This window comes from Callithrix jacchus, chromosome 2 (assembly GCF_049354715.1).
Source record: "Callithrix jacchus isolate 240 chromosome 2, calJac240_pri, whole genome shotgun sequence".
Taxonomy (NCBI): Eukaryota; Metazoa; Chordata; class Mammalia; order Primates; family Cebidae; genus Callithrix; species Callithrix jacchus.
Genome location: NC_133503.1, coordinates 139,778,422 through 139,800,597, shown reverse-complemented (window position 1 = coordinate 139,800,597; position 22,176 = coordinate 139,778,422). Strand labels below are relative to the sequence as shown.

General features: G+C 43.0%; 1 protein-coding gene across 6 annotated transcripts in view; it reads right to left on the bottom strand.

Moving 5' to 3' along the window:
• Positions 1-18,833, bottom strand: part of LOC100385179 (survival motor neuron protein) — a 55,264-nt gene extending 36,431 nt beyond the window's left edge. For all 6 annotated transcript variants that reach the window (XM_078365379.1, XM_035291445.3, XM_078365380.1 and 3 more), the window contains exon 1: positions 18,717-18,833. In XM_078365379.1, the coding sequence (XP_078221505.1) occupies positions 18,717-18,797 (81 nt within the window). In that variant the 5' untranslated portion in view covers positions 18,798-18,833. The remainder of the gene's footprint in view (positions 1-18,716) is intronic.
• Between the last annotated feature and the right edge of the window lie 3,343 nt (positions 18,834-22,176).

The following is a 22,176-nucleotide window of genomic DNA, read 5'->3' as shown; positions in this document are numbered from 1 at the left end:
ACTAAAAATACGAAAAATTAGCTGGGCATGGTGGCACGTGTCTGTAATCCCAGCTACTCAGGAGGCTGAGGCAGGAGAATTGCCTGAACCCAGGAGGCGGAGGTTGCAGTGAGCCAAGATCGTGCCATTGCACTCCAGCCTAGGTCACAAGAGCGAAACTCCATCTCAAAAAAAACAAAAAACAAAAAAAAACACACCTCAGAAAATTTGTTTCTATTACTTTCTAACTGTGCTCAAATTCACTGTACTCATTTACTTTTATATGCCCTGCTTTTGTTTAAGTTGCCGATTTACACTTTTCCTCCAGGCAATTCTGATATTTCATGGTTTTACCCTCAGGCTGCGACCCTTAAATCTCTCTCAGAATCGATAGATAATCTTCAGTGGCAGGGAGCTCTCCAATTCTTCCACCCCAATACAGTCCTCTTCTTTTCTTTTATACTCACTCTTAATCTTGCTCCCATTCTCTGCTCATGCCCAATCTTATTAATGAAAGTGAGTAGTTACTTATAGATACCACATGCTTCCTCATACACCATGAAAACAAAAGCTCTCCCTCCACAGTAACCCTGCCAAACCCTGCTAGAACCTTTAACAGCCACAGCCCTTGCTGGTTCCCTTGGCATTTGGGTCCAAAGCTCCAGCCCCCTCAAAACACTTTCTCACCTTTTCAGTTTACACTTCCAGTTCTGTCTAAGCCAAGGACATATTTTCCACTGTGGTTCTTCTTACACGTGGCTTCCTATCAACTGGACAGGCTCTGGTATCCTAGTTTTTCTTACTCCCCAAATTGTTTGCCAACGGAGACAAAAGCCTCCCTGTTCCCCTTGTGGTCCCGACATGACACAAGAGGATCATTCCATTGATCCCCTTACTTGCAGGGTTAGGAATTACTACTGCACTTGACACAGGCATAGCAGGCCTTACCACTTCAATCGTCATCTTCTGTAACCTCTCTAATGATTTCTCTGCTAGCATTGCAGAATTAACCCAATCACTAACCCTTTTTCAAGGTCAAGTAAATTCCCTAGCTGCAGTTGTCCTCCAAAACCAGAGGTCTTCATTTACTGACTGCTGAAAAAGCAGGTCTTTGCCTATTCCTAAATGAAGGATGTTGTCTTTATGTAAACCAGCCCGGCCTCATATATGATGCCAACAATAAATTAAAAGACAGAGCCCAAAAGCTCGCTAATCAGGCAAATGGTTATTCTGGACCTGGCTGGACACTCTCTAACTAGGAGTCATGGCTTCTTCTAATCCTTAGTCCTCTGATACCTATCTTTCTTATTCTCTTATTTGGACCCTGTGTTTTCCGATTAATCTCTCAATTCCTATAAAATCGTTTACAAGAAATAACCAATCATTCAATATGACAAATGCTCCTCCTAACAACCCCACAATATCACCCCTTGCCCTGAGATCTCCCAGCAGTCTAAATTCTTTCCCATTTTTAGCTTTCCGTGCCGCCCCAATCCTGCTTAAAGAAGCCCTGAGAAACATCGGCCCACCACTCCTCTGTGCCGGCCTTCCTAATATTCCACTGCCCTCCACTCTTCATTTTTTTGCCATTTATATTACTAAATGTAAAAAGACAGGAATGTAAGGTATTTGAGGCTGACTGACGGCGCCATGGATGCCATGGTCACTCCTGTGACCTGCACTTACACCTCTGAATGGCCTTCCTGAATTACGAAACCTGAAGTAACTGAAAGTCCATGAAAAGCGGAAGAACAATCAACCCTGTGGCGCCTAACAAGAGACATTCTTCTATTTCCTATTGTGGCCACAACTGATAAGGCCATTGGACTTTTTAATCAAAATTGGTCAATGTTGTGACTCCAGACTCTACGAACCCCTGCCAGCTTGCAAAACACCACCTTAAAATGTAACTTCTGTAACTTTCCACTGTCTACCGCAAACCTATAAAACCAAATCCTGGCCGGGCGCGGTGGCTCACGCCTATAATCCCAGCACTTTGGGAGGCTGAGGTGTGTGGATCACGAGGTCAAGAGATCGAGACCATCCTGGTCAACGAGATGAAAGCCCATCTCTGCTAAAAATACAAAAATTAGCTGGGCATGGTGGTGGGCGCCTGTAGTCCCAGCTACTCAGGAGGCTGAGGCAGGAGAATTGCTTGAACCCAGAAGGCGGAGGTTGCGGTGAGCCGAGATTGTGCCATTGCACTCCAGTCTGGGTAACAACAGCAAAACTCCGTCTCAAAATAAAAGAAAAATTCTTAAGGATGGGAGGAACAACCCACTCCCATCCTGGGAGCCTCTATACAAAAAGACTAAATCATTTACAAAATAAAGAAAATCAGTTATCATTAGACTTTCTCACAGAAATTTATGGGGAAAAAGTAAGAGCCAGTAATTTTATATGCAGCCTAGCAGTCCTTGAAGTAGCAAGAGTAGGAAAAGTTTAAAATGTGGAAGAATGCTGTACTCACTAGCCTTTCCAGGGGAATCTACTGAAGATAAGCTTCATCCAACAAAGATATAACCAGGGAAACTTGGGTTTTAAAAATAACAGAATTGTTAACATCAAATATATTTAATTGTCGATCTAAGAGAAAAGTAGTGTATTAAATTGAAAAGCTGATTCTAAAATTTATATAGAAATACTAAGGACAACAAGAGAGCAAAGCCGGATAATTTTCATTATTTAACTTTAAGACTGTAAACTAAAAGTATCTGAGACAGGTCTCAATCAATTCAGAATTTATTTTACCAAGGTTAAAGATGCCCCTATGACATAGCCTCGAGAGGTGCTGTGACATGTGCCCAAGGTGATGGGGTACAGCTTGGTTTTACACATTTTAGGGTGACATAAGACCTCAATCAATATATATAAGATGTACACAGGTTCCATCAGGAAAGGGAGGACAACTCAGAGTGGGGATAGGGGGGTTTCTAGGTCAAAGGAAGATTTAAAGATTTTCTAATTGGCAGCTAGTTGAAACAGTTATTAACAACAGAAAGGAATGTTTGGGTTACCATAACGGGTTGTGGAGACCAAGGTTTTATCACGCAGATGAAGCCACCAGGTAGCAGGCTTCAGAGAGGATCGATTGTAAATGTTTCCTACCAGACTATTAGAGTCTATTTTATCAGTAATTCCAAAAGGGAGGAGGGTATGATGAGACATGTGCAGCTCCTGCTTTCCATCATGGCCAGAACTAGTTTTTCAGGTTAATTTTGGAATGCCCTTGGCTGAGAGGATGGGTCTATTCAGATGGCTGGGGATGGGAGGCTATAATTTTATTTTTGGCTTACAAGACATACTCTTGAAGCTATAGTAATTAAAAGTGTAGTACTGGCATCAATATAAACTAATAGACAATGCAGCAGAACTGAGAGTCAGAAAAATCCCTGTGATATACATGACTGATTTTAACTAAAGTTACAGAGGTGGTTTAATAGAGAAAGCAGATTGGAGCTCTTCTCGTTGAACCCGCAAACGGTGAGTCAGAGCGGCATTTCCAGACTGATCTTTGTTGCCCACAGAACGGGGAAACTCCCAAGTATAAAAAAGACACGGGACGCCAGGCAGTAGGTCTGCCTGGCGAAGCCGGCAGCCGGGGCGGCGGCGGCCGGCCCTACCCAGCAATCCCCACAGGGCGCGCTTGTCCGGGTGCCCTGTTGAACCAGCAACCTGAGACTTGAGAGGGCTGGATTTGAGACTGAACGAGACTTGGACAGTAGGCCAGCCCAGGGGATTGCAGGGATTGGGATACCCAGTGGGACGAACAAAACTGCGATTTCAAACTATCCCGAGCAGACGGTCCTAGACGCTCTGTGGGGGAGGGGCGTCCACCACTACCGAGGCAACCCGCCCCAACTGAGATACACGCCCACTGCTGACGCAGCCTGCCGTTGCCGAGGCAACCCGCCCCAACTGAGATACACGCCCACTGCTGACGCAGCCAGCCGTTGCCGAGGCAACCCGCCCCAACTGAGATACACGCCCATTGCTGACGCAGCCAGACGTTGCCGAGGCAACCTGTCCCTACTGAGATACACGCCCACTGCTGACGCAGCCTGCCGTTGCGCTACAACGAAGAGACTCCACCGCAGGGCGTGGCGGAGACCACAGCAGAGCCGGCAGGAACAGCGTGAATCACACAACAGCAGGGCGGAGGCTCGGCAGCCAAACAGTGGCTAGTCTGCCTTCTAGCTGGGCAGGACACCTGATCGGACATCCAAAAATAAAGCCCAAACCCCTCAACACAGAGCATTTGAGAAAAAAAAAAAAAAAAAAAAGGGTTTTTTAATGAGCTCTGTTGCAGCAGAATCAAACATAGCAGCCTAACAGCCCTGAATGAACAACAGAGTGCACAGCTCAGCAATTAAACCCCTATAAAGTACAAACTGTCTCCTCAAGCAGCTCCCTGACCCCTCTATATCCAAAAGACTGACATTAGGCAGGCATCATCCTGGGACAAAGAGAGCAGAAAAGAAACTGGTAGCATCCCTCGCTGTGCCACAGCTACTAGAGGTGCACCCCAGACAAGCAGGGTCTGGAGCGGACCTCAGCACTCGTACAGCGAAGGGGCTAGACTGGTAGAAGGAAAACCAAGCAACAGAAATACTTCATCATCAACATTCTGGGTGTCCACTCAGAGACCCAAACGAAAAGTCAGCAACTACGAAGACGACCAGCGAACAAATCCACAAAGACGGGAAGAAACCAGCGCAAAAAGGAGGAAAACACCCAAAACCAGAACACCTCGCCTCCTAGAAAGGACCAAAACTCCTCACCAGCAAGGGAGCAAAGCTGGACGGAGAATGACTGTGACGAAATGACGGAATTAGACTTCAGAAGATGGATAATGAGAAACTTTTGTGAGCAACTAACAACCTTGAAAAAAGATTTGAAAAAAGATTCGAGGAATTGATAACAAGAATGGATACCTTAGAGAGGAATATGAATGAATTAAAGGAGCTGAAAAACACAATACGAGAACTTCGCGAAGCAAACACAAGTTTCAATAGCCGAATTGACCAAGCAGAAGAAAGAATATCTGAAGTCGAAGACCAACTCAATGAAATAAAACGAGAAACCAAGATCAGAGAAAAAAGCGCAAAAAGGAATGAACAAAGTCTCCAAGAAATGTGGGACTATGTGAAAAGACCTAACCTATGTTTGATAGGTGTACCAGAAGGGGACGAAGAGAATGAATCCAAGCTGGAAAATACTCTTCAGGACATCATCCAGGAAAATTTCCCCCACCTAGCAAGACAAGCCAACACTCAATTGCAGGAAATACAGAGAACACCACAAAGATATTCCTCAAGAAGAGCAACCCCAAGGCACATAATCGTCAGATTCAACAGGGTTGAAATAAAGGAGAGAATACTAAGGGCAGCCAGAGAGAAAGGTCGGGTCAGCCACAAAGGGAAGCCCATCAGACTCACAGCAGATCTCTCGGCAGAAACACTACAAGCCAGAAGAGAGTGGGGGCCAATATTCAACATTCTTAAAGAAAAGAACTTTCAACCCAGAATTTCATATCCAGCCAAACTGAGCTTCAGAAGTGAAGGAAGAATAAAATCCTTTGCGAACAAGCAAGTACTCAGAGATTTTGTCACCACCAGGCCTGCCTTACAAGAGCTCCTAAAAGAGGCACTACACATAGAAAGGATCAATCAGTACCAGCCATTCCAAAATCACACTGAATGCTAAAGAGCTTCAACATAATGAAGAATCTACAACAACTAACAGGCAAAACAGCCACTTAGCATCAAAATGGCAGTATCAAATTCACACATAACAATATTAACCCTAAATGTAAATGGACTAAATGCACCAATCAAAAGACACAGACTGGCAAATTGGATAAAAATCCAAAACCCATCAGTGTGCTGTATCCAGGAAACCCATCTCACATGCAAGGATACACAAAGGCTCAAAATAAAGGGATGGAGGAAGATTTACCAAGCAAATGGAAAGCAAAAAAAAGCAGGAGTTGCAATTCTCATCTCTGATAAAATAGACTTTAAAGCAACAAAGATCAAAAGAGACAAAGAAGGCCATTACATAATGGTAAAAGGATCGATACAACAAGAAGAGCTAACGATCCTAAACATATATGGACCCAACACAGGAGCACCCAGATACATAAGGCAAGTTCTTAAGGACTTACAAAAGGACTTAGACTCCCACACAATAATAGTGGGAGACTTTAACACTCCACTGTCAATATTAGACAGATCAACCAGACAGAAAATCAACAAGGATATCCAGGGCTTGAACTCAGACCTGGAGCAAGCAAACCTGGTGGACATTTACAGAACTCTCCACCCCAAATCCACAGAATACACATTCTTCTCAGCACCACATCACACCTACTGTAAAATTGACCACATAATTGGAAGTAAAGCACTGCTCAACAAATGCAAAACAACTGAAATCATAACAAACAGCCTCTCAGACCATAGTGCAATCAAGTTAGAACTCAGAATTCAGAAACAGACCCAGAACCGCACAGCTTCATGGAAACTGAACAACTGGCTCTTGAATGTTGACTGGGTAAACAACAAAATGAAGGCAGAAATAAAGAAGTTCTTCGAAACCAATGAGAACGAAGACACAACGTGCCAGAACCTCTGGGACACATTTAAAGCAGTCTCTAGAGGAAAGTATATAGCAATAAGTGCCCATATGAGGAGAATGGAGAGATCCAAAATTGACACCCTATCATCAAAATTGAAAGAGCTAGAGGAGCAAGATCAAAAAAACTCAAAACCCAGCAGAAGACAAGAAATTACTAAGATCAGAGCTGAGCTGAAGGAGATGGAGACACGAAAAACCCTTCAAAAAATCAATAAATCCAAGAGCTGGTTTTTTGAAAAGATCAACAAAATAGACAGACCACTAGCCAGATTGATTAAAAATAAAAGAGAGAACAACCAAATAGATGCAATAAAAAATGATAAAGGGGAAATCACCACAGATTCCACAGAAATTCAAACCATCATCAGAGAATATTACAAACAACTATATGCACATAAACTAGTAAACCTGGAAGAAATGGATAAATTCCTGGACTCCTGTGTCCTCCCAAGCCTAAACCAGGAGGAAGCTGAAACTATGAATAGACCAATAACAAGGTCTGAAGTTGAGGCAGCAATTAAGAGCCTACCAACCAAAAAAAGCCCAGGTCCAGACGGGTTCACAGCCGAATTCTACCAGACACACAAGGAGGAGCTGGTACCATTCCTTCTAAAACTATTTCAAACAATCCAAAAAGAGGGAATCCTTCCCAAATCATTTTATGAGACCAACATCATCCTGATACCAAAACCCGGCAGAGACCCAACGAGAAAAGAAAACTTCAGGCCAATATCCATGATGAACATAGATGCAAAAATCTTCAATAAAATATTGGCAAGCCGATTGCAACAGCAAATCAAAGAACTTATTCATCATGATCGAGTAGGATTCATCCCGGGGATGCAAGGCTGGTTCAACATACGCAAGTCTATCAACGTAATTCACCACACAAACAGAACCAAAAACAAAAACCACATGATTATCTCAATTGACGCAGAGAAGGCATTTGACAAAATTCAACAGCCCTTTATGCTAAAAACCCTCAATAAACTCGGTATCGATGGAACGTATCTCAAAGTAATAAAAGCTATTTATGACAAACCAACAGCCAATATCATACTGAATGGGCAAAAACTGGAAGCATTCCCTTTGAAATCTGGCACTAGACAAGGATGCCCTCTCTCACCACTCCTATTCAATATAGTACTGGAAGTTCTAGCCAGAGCAATCAGGCAAGAAAAAGAAATAAAGGGTATTCAAATAGGAAAGGTGGAAGCCAAATTGTCTCTATTTGCAGACGACATGATAGTATACCTAGAAGACCCCATTGCCTCAGCCCAAAAACTCTTGAAACTGATAAACAACTTCAGCAAAGTCTCAGGATATAAAATCAATGTGCAAAAATCACAAGCATTCGTATACACCAATAACAGACTTAAAGAAAACCAAATCAAGAGTGAACTGCCATTCGCAATTGCTACAAAACGAATAAAATACCTTGGAATACAACTCACAAGGAACGTAAGGGACCTCTTCAAGAACTACAAACCACTGCTCAACGAAATCAGAGAGGACACAAACAGATGGAGAAACATTCCATGTTCATGGTTAGGAAGAATTAACATCGTGAAAATGGCTATACTGCCCAAAGTAATTTACAGAATCAACGCTATCCCCATCAAGCTACCATTGACTTTCTTCACAGAACTGGAAAAAACCACCATGAACTTCATATGGAACCAAAAGAGAGCCCGCATAGCCAAGTCAATTCTAAGCAAAAAGAACACAGCGGGGGGCATCACACTACCAGATTTCAAACTATACTACAAGGCTACAGTAATCAAAACAGCATGGTACTGGTACCAAAACAGAGATATAGACCAATGGAACAAAACAGAGGCACCGGAGGCAACACAACATACATACAACTATACAATCTTTGATAAACCTGACAAAAACAAGCAATGGGGAAAGGATTCCATGTTTAACAAACGGTGTTGGGAAAACTGGCTAGCCATGTGCAGAAAGCAGAAACTGGACCCCTTCCTGACACCTTACACTAAAATTAACTCCAGATGGATTAAAGACTTAAACATAAGACCTGGCACCATAAAAACCCTAGAAGGAAATCTAGGCAAAACTATCCAGGACATAGGAGTAGGCAAGGACTTCATGAACAAAACACCAAAAGCATTGGCAACAAAAGCCAAAATAGACAAATGGGACCTAATCAAACTCCACAGCTTCTGCACGGCAAAAGAAACAGTCACTAGAGTGGATCGGCAACCAACAGAATGGGAAAAAATGTTCGCAGTCTACCCATCTGACAAAGGGCTGATATCCAGAATTTACAAAGAACTCAAACAGATTTACAGGAAAAAAACAAACAAGCCCATTCAAAAGTGGGCAAAGGATATGAACAGATACTTTACGAAAGAAGACATATATGAGGCCAACAATCATATGAAAAAATGCTCATCGTCACTGGTCATCAGAGAGATGCAAATCAAAACCACATTGAGATATCATCTCACGCCAGTTAGAATGGCGATCATTAAAAAATCTGGAGACAACAGATGCTGGAGAGGATGTGGAGAAAAAGGAACACTTTTACACTGTTGGTGGGAGTGTAAATTAGTTCAACCATTGTGGAAGACGGTGTGGCGATTCCTCAAGGCCTCAGAAATAGAAATTCCATTTGACCCAGCAATCCCATTACTGGGTATATATCCAAAAGACTATAAATCGTTCTACTATAAGGACACATGTACACGAATGTTCATTGCAGCACTGTTTACAATAGCAAAGACCTGGAATCAACCCAAATGCCCATTGATAGTAGACTGGATTGGAAAAATGTGGCACATATACACCATGGAATATTATGCAGCAATCAGAAATGATGAGTTCGTGTCGTTTGTAGGGACATGGATGAATCTGGAGAACATCATCCTCAGCAAACTGACACAAGAACAGAAAATGAAACACCGCATATTCTCACTCATAGGTGGGTGATGAAAAATGAGAACACATGGACACAGAAATGGGAGTACTAAACACCGGGGTCTATTGGGGGGAAAAGGGGAGGGCCAGTGGGAGGGGGAGGTGGGGAGGGATAGCCTGGGGAGAAATGCCAAATGTGGGTGAAGGGGAGAAGAAAAGCAAAGCACACTGCCATGTGTGTACCTACGCAACTGTCTTGCATGCTCTGCTCATGTACCCCAAAACCTATAATCCAATAAAAAAAAAAAAAATAAATAAAATAAAATAAAATAAAATAAAAATAAATAAATAGAGAAAGCATAGTAGTTTCAACAAATGGTGGTTAGACTATTAGAAATCCTGATGCAAAAGCAAATCAAATCTCTGCCTACATAGAGCCATATACAAGAATTAACTCAAAATGGATTTCAGACCTATGTGTAAAACTGAAACTCTAAAATGTTTAAAAAGAGAGAGAGAGAAAAATCTGTGATCATGGATTGCCTATAACAAAAGAACAAACTGAAACGGCCTTGTTGCCTGGGGTGGCACCCGAAGGTCTTGGTCTCACAGCCAAGGAAATCAAGGATGCTGACATACCAAGGGTGAGGTCAGAGCAGAAGTTTAATGGACAAAAGAGAACAAACAGCTCTCTGCTGCAGAGAGGGGTTTCCAAAAGGGCTGCCATTCCAGTGAAATACAAGAGTTTTTATAAATGAGCTAATGCGGAAGGGATATCTTATCTACATAGGGAGCAAAAAACCAGTTAGGATCAGGTGTGCCATCTGCAGAGAGTGTGAATCTCTGGCAGCCCCCACCCCAACCTTTTATTATGCAAGCAGGTCCTTGGCCTGAGCTAAAAAAGGGGAGGTGGAGCCTCCATGGTGGGCATGCCTGGCCCCAGGTTTGTACCCCCTCTCTTTCCTGTTGTGCATGTGCTAAAAAAGGGGAGGTGGAGCCTCCATGGTGGACATGCCTGGCCCCAGGTATGTCCCCCACTGTTTCTCTCCATGCAGCTGTACGCATCCCTGCCAATCCACAATGTGCAAGCTTAGAACCTCCTTATCTGAGTACATTTAAAAAAAGAAAGAAAGAATGAAAAAGGAATGTGCTCACTAGGTCCACTGTATTACTGGGATTCATCATACGTATGTGAAGCTTGCTGATTACCCAGGGAGCTCCCACTCCGTGCCTTATCCATGTTTGCAGCCTGAAAGATCAGGCTGCTCTTTGTTAGAAGAGAAATGATTTCTTGTGCTGCTTTTTATTAGAAAGGAAGTTCTACCAAGGACTCTTTGCCTAACTATCGGCCTAGCTAGTCTCTTTTTACCTCCTCTCTCAAAACCATCAAAGAAAAAACGGAAAGATTAGATTTCAGCAAAATTAAGATTTTCTGTTCTTAAAAGACATTGCTAACAAAATGAAAAACCAAGCTATAAACTGGGAGAAAATACATGCAAGTTACCTATCTGATAAAGCTATTGTACCCATCAAATATGAAGAACTCTCAAACCGCAACAACAAAAAAATCCAATTAGAAGATGGGTAGACTGGGTGTGGTGGCTCACGTCTGTAATCCTAGCACTCTGGGAGGCCAAGGCAGATGGATCACAAGGTCAGGAGATCAAGACCATCCTGGTCAACATGGTGAAACCCTGTCCCTACTAAAAATACAAAAATTAGCTGGGTGCCATGGCAGGTGCCTATAATCCCAGCTACTCAGGAGGCTGAGGGAGAAGAATCACTTGAACCAGGGAGGTGGAGGTTGCAGTGGGCTGAGATAGCGCCACTGCACTCCAGGCTGGTGACAGGGCAAGACCTCGTCTCAAAAAAAAAAAAAAAAAAGATGGGTAAACTGCCAAGTGCAGGGGCTCATGCTTGCAATCCCAGTACTTTGGGAGGTTGAGGGAGGAAGATCACTTGAGGCCAGGAGTTCACGAACAACCCAGGCAACATAGCAAGACCTCGTTTCCACAAAAATTTTAAAGATTTTAAAAATTAGCCAGGCATGATGGTGCATGCTTGTAATCTCAGCTATTCAGAAGGCTGAGGCATGAAGATTGAGTGCAGGATGTCGAGGCTGCAGTAGGCTGTATGACAGCATCACTGCACAACAGCTTGGGCAACAAAGTGAAACACTGTCTCCTCCCCCAAAAAAACAACCCAGATGATTTTAACAGACACTTCACCAAAGAAGATATATGGATGGTAAATAAGCTCATGAAATGATCAACAGCAGCACTGGTCACTAGGAGATGCTAATTAAAATCACGAGAAGCCACTACACATCTATTAGAATGCCTAGAACAACTGACCATATCAACTGTTTGCAACGACATTGAGCAAACGGAACTTCATACATTGCTGGTCAAAATGTAAAATGGCGGAGCTGTTCTGAACCTATTCTAGTTTTGGGGGCTGTCCGACTTATGAACTATTCTTTGCTCAATTAAACTCTGCTATATTAAAAAGTAAAATGGTAAAAACTCAAAACCTAGCAGAAGACAAGAAATAACTAAGATCTGAGCAGAAGTGAAGGAGACAGAGACACAAAAAAACTCTTCAAAATAATCAATAAATCCAGGAGCTGGTTTTTTGAAAAGATCAACGAAATAGACAGACCACTAGCCAGATTAATAAAAAAGAAAAGAGAAAATAATCAAATAGATGCAATAAAAAACGATAAAGGGGATATCACCACAGATTCCACAGAAATACAAACCACCATCAGAGATTACTACCAGCAACACTATGCACATAAACCAGTAAACCTGAAAGAAATGGACAAATTCCTGGACACTTGCACCCTCCCAAGCCTAAAACAGGAAGAAGTCAAAACCCTGAATAGACCAATAACAAGGGCTGAAGTTGAGGCAGCAATTAATAGCCTACCAACCAAAAAAAGCCCAGGTCCAAATGGGTTCACAGCCGAATTCTACCAGATGTACAAAGAGGAGCTGGTACCATTCCTTCTAAAACTATTCCAAACAATCCAAAAAGAGGGAATCCTTCCCAAATTATTTTATGAGACCAACATCATCCTGATACCAAAACCTGGCAGAGACTCAACAACAAAAGAAAACTTCAGGCCAATATCCATGATGAACATAGATGCAAAAATCTTCAATAAAATACTGGCAAACTGACTGCAACAGCACATCAAAAAGCTTATCCATCATGATCAAATAGGCTTCATCCCGGGGATGCAAGGCTGGTTCAACATACTCAAGTCTATAAACGTAATTCATCTATAAACATAAACAGAACCAAAGGCAAAAAACACATGATTATCTCAATAGATGCAGAGAAGGCCTTTGACAAAATTCAACAGCTCTTTATGCTAAAAACTCTCAATAAACTAGGTATTGACTGAATGTATCTCAAAATAATAAAAGCTATTTACGATAAACCCACAGCTAGCATCATATTGAATGGGCAAAAACTGAAAGCATTTCCTTTGAAATCTGGCACTAGACAAGGATGCCCACTCCTATTCAATATAGTATTAGAAGTTCTGGCCAGAGCAATCAGGCAAGAAAAAGAAATAAAGGGTATTCAATACAGAAAGGAGGAAGTCAAATTGTCTCTATTTGTAGATGACATGATTGTATATTTAGAAGACCCCATCGTCTCAGCCCAAAATCTCCTGAAACTGATAAGCAACTTCAGCAAAGTCTCAGGATAAAAAATCAATGTGCAAAAACCAGAAGCATTCCTATACATCAATAACAGACTTAAAGAGAGCCAAATCAAGAACGAGCTGCCATTCACACTTGCAACAAAGAGAAAAAATACCTAGGAATACAAATAACAAAGGATGTAAAGGACCTCTTCAAGGAGAACTACAAACCACTGCTCAATGAAATAAGAGGGGACCAAACAGGCCGGGCATGGTGGCTTATGCCTATAATCCCAGCACTTTGGGAGGCCGAGGCGGGTGGATCACAAGGGCAAGAGATCGAGACCCTCCTGGTCAACAAGGTGAAACTCCGTCTCTACTAAAAATAACAAAAATTAGCTGGGCATGGTGGTGCGCACCTGTAGTCCCACCTACTGGGGAGGCTGAGGCAGGAGAATTGCTTGAACCCAGGAGGCGGAGGTTGCGGTGAGCCGAGATTGTGCCATTTTACTTCAGTCTGGGTAACAACAGTGAAACTCTGTCTCAAAAAAAAAAAAAAGAGAGAACGCAAACAGATGGAGAAACATTCCACACTCATGGTTAGGAAGAATCAGTATTGTGAAAATGGCCATACTGCCCAAAGTAATTTATAGATTCAACGCTACTCCCATCAAGCTACCAATGACCTTCTTCACAGAACTGGGAAAAAACACCTTAAACTTCATATGGAACCAAGTGAGCCCGCAGAGCCAAGTCAATTCTAAGCAAAAAGAAAAGCTGGAGGCAACACACTACCTGACTTCAAACTATACTACAAGGCTACAGTAATCAAAACAGCTTGGTACTGGTACCAAAACAGAGATACAGACCAATGGAACAAAACAGAGGCATCGGAGGCAACGCCACACATCTACAATCATCTGATCTTTGACAAACCTGACAAAAATAAGCAATGGGGAAAGGATTCTCTGTTTAATAAACAGTGTTGGGAAAACTGGCTAGCCATGTGCAGAAAGCAGAAACTGGACCCCTTCCTGACACCTTACACTAAAATTAACTCCAGATGGATTAAAGACTTAAACATAAGACCTAACACCATAAAAACCCTAGAAGAAAACCTAGGCAAAACCATTCAGGACATAGGCATAGGCAAGGACTTCATGACTAAAACACCAAAAGCATTGGCAAAAAAAGACAAAATAGACAAATGGGACCTAATCTAACTCCAGAGCTTCTGCACAGCAAAAGAAACAATCATTAGAGTGAATCAGCAACCGACAGAAAGGGAAAAAATTTTTGCAATCTACCCATCTGACAAAGGGCTAATATCCAGAATCTACAAAGAACTAAAACAGATTTACAAGAAAAAAACAAACAAGCCCATTCAAAAGTGGGTGGAAAGATATGAACAGACACATTACAAAAGAAGACATATATGAGGCCAACAAACATATGAAAAAATGCTCATCATCACTGGTCATTAGAGGAATGCAAATCCAAACTACATTGAGATACCATCTCATGCCAGTTAGAATGGCGATCATTAAAAAATCTGGAGACAACAGATGCTGGAGAGGATGTGGAGAAATAGAACACTTTTTCACTGTTGGTGGGAGTGTAAATTAGTTCAACCATTGTGGAAGACAGTATGGCGATTCCTCAAGGACCTAGAAATAGAAATTCCATTTGAATGGAATTGCTGGGTATATATCCAAAGGATTATAAATCATTCTGTTATAAGGACATATGCACACGAATGTTCACTGCAGCACTGTTTACAATAGCAAAGACTTGGAAACAACCCAAATGCCCATCGACGATAGACTGGACAGGGAAAATGTGGCACATACACACCATGGAATACTATGCAGTCATCAAAAACGATGAGTCCGTGTCCTCTGTAGGAACATGGATGCACCTGGAAAACACCATTCTCAGCAAACTGACACAAGAACAGAAAATGAAACACCGCATGTTCTCACTCATAGGCGGGTGTTGAACAATGAGAACACATGGACACAGGGAGGGGAGCATCACAAACTGAGGTCTGTCGGGGGAGAACTAGGGGAGGGACAGCAGGGGATGGGGAGTTGGGGAGGGATAACATAGGGAGAAATGCCAGATATAGGTGATAGGGAAGAAGGCAACAAACCACATTGCCAAGTATATACCTATGCAACAATCTTCCATGTTCTTCACACGTACCCCAAAACCTAAAACACAATAAAATATGTATTTTTTTAAAAAAAAGTAAAATGCTACAACTATCACTTTGAGGAAGAGTTTGACAGCTCCTTAAAGACTAAAATACATGTACCCTGTGACCTAAGTATTTACTCAAGAAAAATGAAAGCGTATGTTTATACAAATTTTTTTAAAAATTTTTATAGAAAAATTTTAATTTTTGATTTTAAAATAAAAGTAGACAGGGGTTTCATCATGTTTCCCAGGCTGGTCTCAAACTTCTGGGCTCCAGTGATCTGCCAGCCTTGGCGATAACACTAATACTAGTCTTATACACTAATATTCATAGTGGCTCTACTTGTTAACAGTCCCAAACTGGAAAAATCCCAAATACCCAAATGGATATAGTATAATATATACATGCAATGGGATACTGCTCAGCAATAAAATGGACGAAAATCAAAATTGCTATGCTAAATAAAGAAACCTGACAAAAAAAGGTACTGCATCATTCCATGTTTATAAAATTCTTAAAAATACAGACTAATCCATGGTGACAGAAAGCACATTAGTGGTTGTCTGGGTATGGGACAAGGAGGGATGGGAAGGATCACAAAACAGCAATCCAGCTGAGGCCACCATGCTATAAGGAAATCCAAACCAGCCCACACATTTAAACCACATAAAGAAATCTTCATGAGACTACATGAAAAAAAGAGATAGCTTGACAATCCCTAGCTGCTCAGTCCTGAACTAATATAGCTCTAGCAACTATGCAGGCGCAACCATAAGACAGCTGCACCAAAACTGCCCAGCAAGGCCCTCACAAATTTCTGACTCACAGAAACTATGAGAAATACTAAAATGTTCTTTGTTGTTTCAAGCCACTAAGTTTTGGCAGATTCATCACACAGCAACAGCAGGCAGAAAAGATCATCAGAACTACCTCTATATCTGATTCTCAGTCACTTCTAGTAGCTCAGATTTCTCAAATTATTCCCAACACCCTGCTATCTTCTACCTTCTCCTAATTCCTGAAAATTCTACTGTGCTGTCTTAAGTAATCAACAAAATCCCACTCTTTAACCTCTGAATCATCCCTTCATTTCTTGTTCTAAGTAAAATCTAGCTCTCTGCGGATGTCTTTTCCTTTGAAGCCATCTCAAATGACAGGTGTTTCTCTTCTCCACACTCCACGATCTTGGCTCACTGCAACCTCCACCTCCCCAGTTCAAGTGATTCTCCTGCCTTAGCCTCCTGAGTAGCTGGGACTACAGGCACACGCCACCACACCCAACAAATATTTTTATTTTTAGTAGAGACGGGGTTTCACCATGTTGGCCAGGATGGCCTCGATCTCTTGACCTCGTGATCTGCCTGCTTCAGCCTCCCAAAGTGCTGGGATTACAGGCATGAGCCACCACGCCCAACCACTACTCATTCACTTCTACAGTATTTATTTATTATAACCAATAACCAAAACCTCTCCATAAATGCAGTTTCAAGAATCTCACTCTAACCACCACCTTCTAGGCTATGCAGCTTACTCCTATTACTAGTTTGATGGGGACATTCCACTTCACTAGGGCTGGCACTTTTTAAACTGCCAAGGTCTTAAAGTCCTCATTTCCTTTCTTAGCCAGCTTAAATTCCATGTTCTTTGGCTCAATTCATTCACTTCAGAAAAAAAAAAAATTCCATAGTCAATCATTAAGATAACTCATTTTTACTTCCCCCCTCACTTCTTCATATCTACGTGGTAAAACTACAATCGTATGAATTTCAACTCTCCATTTACTCTGTGGGTGTCCTCATACACGATCTTACTATCTGGTCTCCTTCAACTCATGACCACAAATCTCTAGTAGGCCTTCATGTTGCCTAGCAACATTTCCATTGAACTGTCCTAGTCTAACCCTTGCCCCCTCTTCTAAAGACCTATCTACTTTCCATCTTCTCTCTCCTCTCCCATCCTAGCATCCTAGCTGATAACCTTGCTTTCACTAAGAGAAGAGTAAGAATCAAGAGAACTTTCACAATCTCCTGCCATCATATCTGCCCATTCACATATCACATATGTGTAACTATATAGCTGTCACCACAAGAACCAGTAATGTTTCCCACAAAGGCCAAATCCATCCCTTCTTACCTACCCTAGGACATTGTTCGAGCAATTCTCTTTCAGACATCGATTTTCCCATTCTTATCTTTCCTATCAATCCACAAACATGCTGAAACATGTTGCTCCCATCTTAGTGCAATGGCTCACACCAGTAATCCCAGCACTTTGGAAGGCAGAGGTGAGAGGATCCAGGATTTCAAGGCTGCAGTGATTCACAATTGTCCCACTGCATCCGGGCAAAAAAGCAAGATGCCCTGTCTTAAACACACGCACACGTATTAAAACTCTTAACTCACTTCCCCCTCCATTTATTGCCCGATTTCTCTACTCTCCATTTATAATAAAATTTCGTGGTGGCTCTCTCCTTTAGACCCAGCTACTCCAAAGGCTGAAGCAGGAGAGTGGCTTGAGACCAAGAGATCGATGCTGCAATGAGCTATGATCAGCCACTGCACTTCAGCCTGGGTAACAGGGAGTGGTGACCTTGCCTCTAAAAAAAAAAACAACAAAACTTTTTTTTAATAAAGTTCCTTCATATGTCTACAGATGTTTTTGTTTAAAACAGGGTCTGGCTCAATAGCCCAGGCTGGAGTGCAGTGGCACAATCACAGCTCACTGCAGCCTCCACCTCCCTGAGCTTTCCAAGGCCTGAACCTTCCAAGTAGCTGGGACCACAGGCGAGCACCACAAAGCCAGTCTAATTTTTGTATTTCCAAATTCATCCCCCGCCATACTATGCCCAAACTGAACTCCTGAGAAACCTGCTCTACCGACTATCTTCTCTTTCCCATCTCAGTAAAAATCAACTTTATCTTTTCAACTATTCAGGAAAACCTCCATCATCGAATCTATCTGAAAAATCTGTTGCCTCTGATTTCGAAATATACCCAGAATCCAAACATTTTAACTCTGTTAATAACATCTTGATCTAAAGTTTGGATAATTTTAACAGACTCCTAACTGGTTTCCCAGCTTCACCCTGGCCTAATGCCCTCAACTCCCCCGCATCCGCCAGAGAGGAGTGGACAAAATAAGTTACAGCTAAGTCGCGACAGGGCCTCGACTCAAAGCCATCAAGGCGCAAAAACTGCTCGAGGAAGCTTATAGATGCGGTTCGCAGGGAAAGAAGTGGGAAAAGACGTAGACGAACGCCGACCACAACAACAGTGAGCGGATCCAGTTGATGGAGTCCCGCGGCTGGGGAAGGAGAGTGTGAGAGTGCCGATAGTGAGGCTACACTGGTCGCGACCTCACCTGGCCGGTGCCGCGCCGGAACAGCACGGAATCCTCTTGCTCCGGGACGCCGCCGCCACTGCCTCCGCTGCTCATCGCCATAGCAAACCTGCGGGTGCGCGGCGTGGGGCGCCCCCCTTCTCTTCTTAAACGACTTCCGCCCAAGGGGCTTCTGGGAGCGGAACAGCACGGTGGCCTGGAAGGCCATTGTAGTAACTTCTCACGCTTTCTACGTGTGGTTCTCGCCCCCCCACCTTTGTGGAGTGTATTTTTCATTTCTCTCAAACCTTTTATTTCACAGTATTATGTTTCCCAATCTTAATTTAATTTGATTTAATTTTTTGAGACGGAGTTTCGCTCTTGTTGCCCGGGCTGGAGTACAATGGCGCGTTCTCGGCTCACCGCAACCTCCGCCTCTCTGGTTCAAGCGATTCTCCTGCCTCAGCCTCTCAAGTAGCTGGGATTCCAGGCATGCGCCACCACGCCAGGCCAATTTATTTTTTCTTTTGTATTTTTAGTGGAGACGGGGTTTCTCCATGTTGGTAAGGCTGGTCTCGAACTCCTGACCTCAGATGATCCGCCCACCTCGGGCTCCCACAATTCTGGGATTACAGGCGTGAGCCGCGGCGCCCGGCATTTCTTTTTTTTTTTTTCTTTTGAGATGGGGTGCCACTCTGTGGCAAGACTACGATGGCGCCATTGCCATCTCGGCTTATTGCAGCCTTGACCTCCCGAGATCAAGCAATCCTCCCGCCTCAGCCTCCCGAGTAGCTCGGACTGCAGGTGCCCGCCACCAGACCCCACTAATTTTTGTAATTTTAGTAGAGACAGGGTTTCACCATGTTTGGCCAAGCTAGTCTCAAACTACTGGCCTCAAGTGATCCACCCACCTCAGCCTCCCAAAGTGCTAAGATTACAGGCGTGAGCCACCTTGCCCAGCCTCCAGTATTTTATATATATGTGTGTATATATATATACACACATATATATATGTATTTCCTTTTTTTTTCGGACAGAATCTTGCTGTCACCCAGGCTGGAGTGCAGTGGCAGGATCTTGGCTCACTATAACCTCCGCCTCCCAGGTTCAGGCAATTCTCCTGCCTCAGCCTCCTGAGTAGCTGGCATTACAGGCGCCTGCCACCACACCTGGCTAATTTTTGTATTTTTAGTGGAGTTGGGGTTTCACTGTGTTGGCCAGGCTGCTCTGGAACTCCTGACCTCAGGTGATTCACCCGCCTCAGCCTCCCAAAGTGCTGGGATTACAGGTGTGAACCACCGTGCCGGCCTCCAGTATTCTTTATTAAGCACCTAGGGTTGCCAAATGGCTCATATATACATACGTAGTATAATTTTTTTAAGCCCACCAAAGGAACTTTGAGGGCTTCCCCCAAAATACGCTTGGCTTCTATATAGTATATAAGAAATATAGGCCAGGCACGGTGGATCTGTCTCAAAAAAAAAAAAGAAATATCTGTGGAGGACGGGGAGAATGGGATGATGTTGTCTAAATGTACAAAATTATTAATTGTAGAGGCAATATGTGGAATGTAACCATTTTACAATGTATATCTAAACATCAAATTGTACAACTTAAATATATACAATTTTTAGGGGTTGGTTCATGGTCTGTAATCCCAGCACTTTGCGGAGGCTGAGGTGGGTGGATCACTTGAGGTCAGGAGTTCAAGACCAGCCTGGTCAACATGGTGAAACCCCTGTTTCTACTGAAAATACAAAAATTAGCCTGATGTGGTGGCAGGCACCTGTAATCCCAGCTACTTGGGAAGCCGAGGCAGGAGAATCATTTGAACTGGGAGGTGGAGGTTGCAGTGAGCCAAGATCATGCACTGCACTCCAGCCTGGGCAACAGAGTGAGACTCCATCTCAAACAAATAAATAAATATATACAATTCTTGGGCCGGGTGCGGTGGCTCACGCTTGTAATCCCAGCACTTTGGGAGGCCGAGGCGGGTGGATCACAAGGTCAAGAGATCGAGGCGGGTGGATCACATGGTCAACATGGTGAAACCCCCTCGCTACTAAAAATACAAAAAATTAGCTGGGCACGGTGGCTCGCGCCTGTAGTCCCAACTACTTGAGAGGCTGAGGCAGGAGAATTGCTTGAACCCAGGAGGTGGAGGTTGTGGTGAGCCGAGATCACGTCATTGCACTCCAGCCTGGGTAACAAGAGCGAAACTCTGTCTCAAAAAAAATAAATAAATAAAAATAAATCTCATGTCAGAAGAGTAATGTGCCAAAGGTAAGTCTCACACATAAACATGAAAACCCAATTATCAGGCATGCTAGCTCACGTCTGTAATCCCAGCACTTTGGGAGGCCGAGGTGGACAGATCATCTGAGGTCAGGAGTTCAAAACCAGCCAGACCAACATGGTAAAACACCATCTCTACTAAATATACAAAATTAGCCGGGCATGGTGGTGCGCACCTGTAATCTCAGCTACTTTAGAGGCCAAGGCAGGAGAATTGCTTGAACCTGAGAGGCAAAGGCTACAGTGAGCCGAGGCACTCCAGCCTGGGCAATAAGAGCAAAACTCCATCTAAAAAGAAAAGAAAGAAAACCCAATAATCACATTTATGAACTATGAAAGGATCAAGATAATTTAAAAGTCAAAAAGGCTGGGCATGGTGGCTCACATCTGTAACCCAGAACTTTGGGAGGCCAAGGTGGGTGGATCACAAGGTCAGGAGTTTGAGACCTGCCCAGCTAACATGATGAAATCCAGGCTCTACTAAAAATAAGAAAATTCGCCAGGTATGGTGGCACATACCTGTGATCCTAGCTACTCAGGAGGCTGTGGCAGGAGAATTGCTTGAACCCAGGAGGCAGAGGTTGCAATGAGCTGAGATCACGCCACTGCACGCCAGCCTGGGCAACAGAGCAAGACTCTGTCTGAGAAAAAAAAAAGTCAAAAGAAAATGTGTATTTTTGTAAAGCTTGCTTAGATTTTTCTCCGTCATAAAAATTCTCACAATTGCATTTGATGTCAAAATTTAAACAAATTACATGGATATATTTTGTGATGGTTAAAAAAAGAAATATAAACAAAATATGGAAGCAGGTTTCTTTGTTTTTATTAATTTTTGAGATATAATTGATGTACCATAAAATTCATTATTTTATTTTATTTATTTATTTTTGAGATGGAGTTTTGCTCTTGTTGCCCAGGCTGGAGTGCAATGGCGCAATCTTGGCTCACCACAACCTCTGCCTCCCTGGGTTCAAACGATTCTCCTGCCTCAGCCTTTGAGTAGCTGGGATTACAGGCATGCACCCCCATGTCTGGCTAATTTTGTATTTTTAGCAGAGAAGGGGTTTCACCATGTTGGTTAGGCTGGTCTCGAACTACTGACTTCAGGTGATCCACCTGCCTCAGCCTCCCAAAATGCTGGAATTACAGGCGTGAGCCACCGCACCTGGCCAAATTCATCATTTTAGATCGCACAATTGAGTGGTAG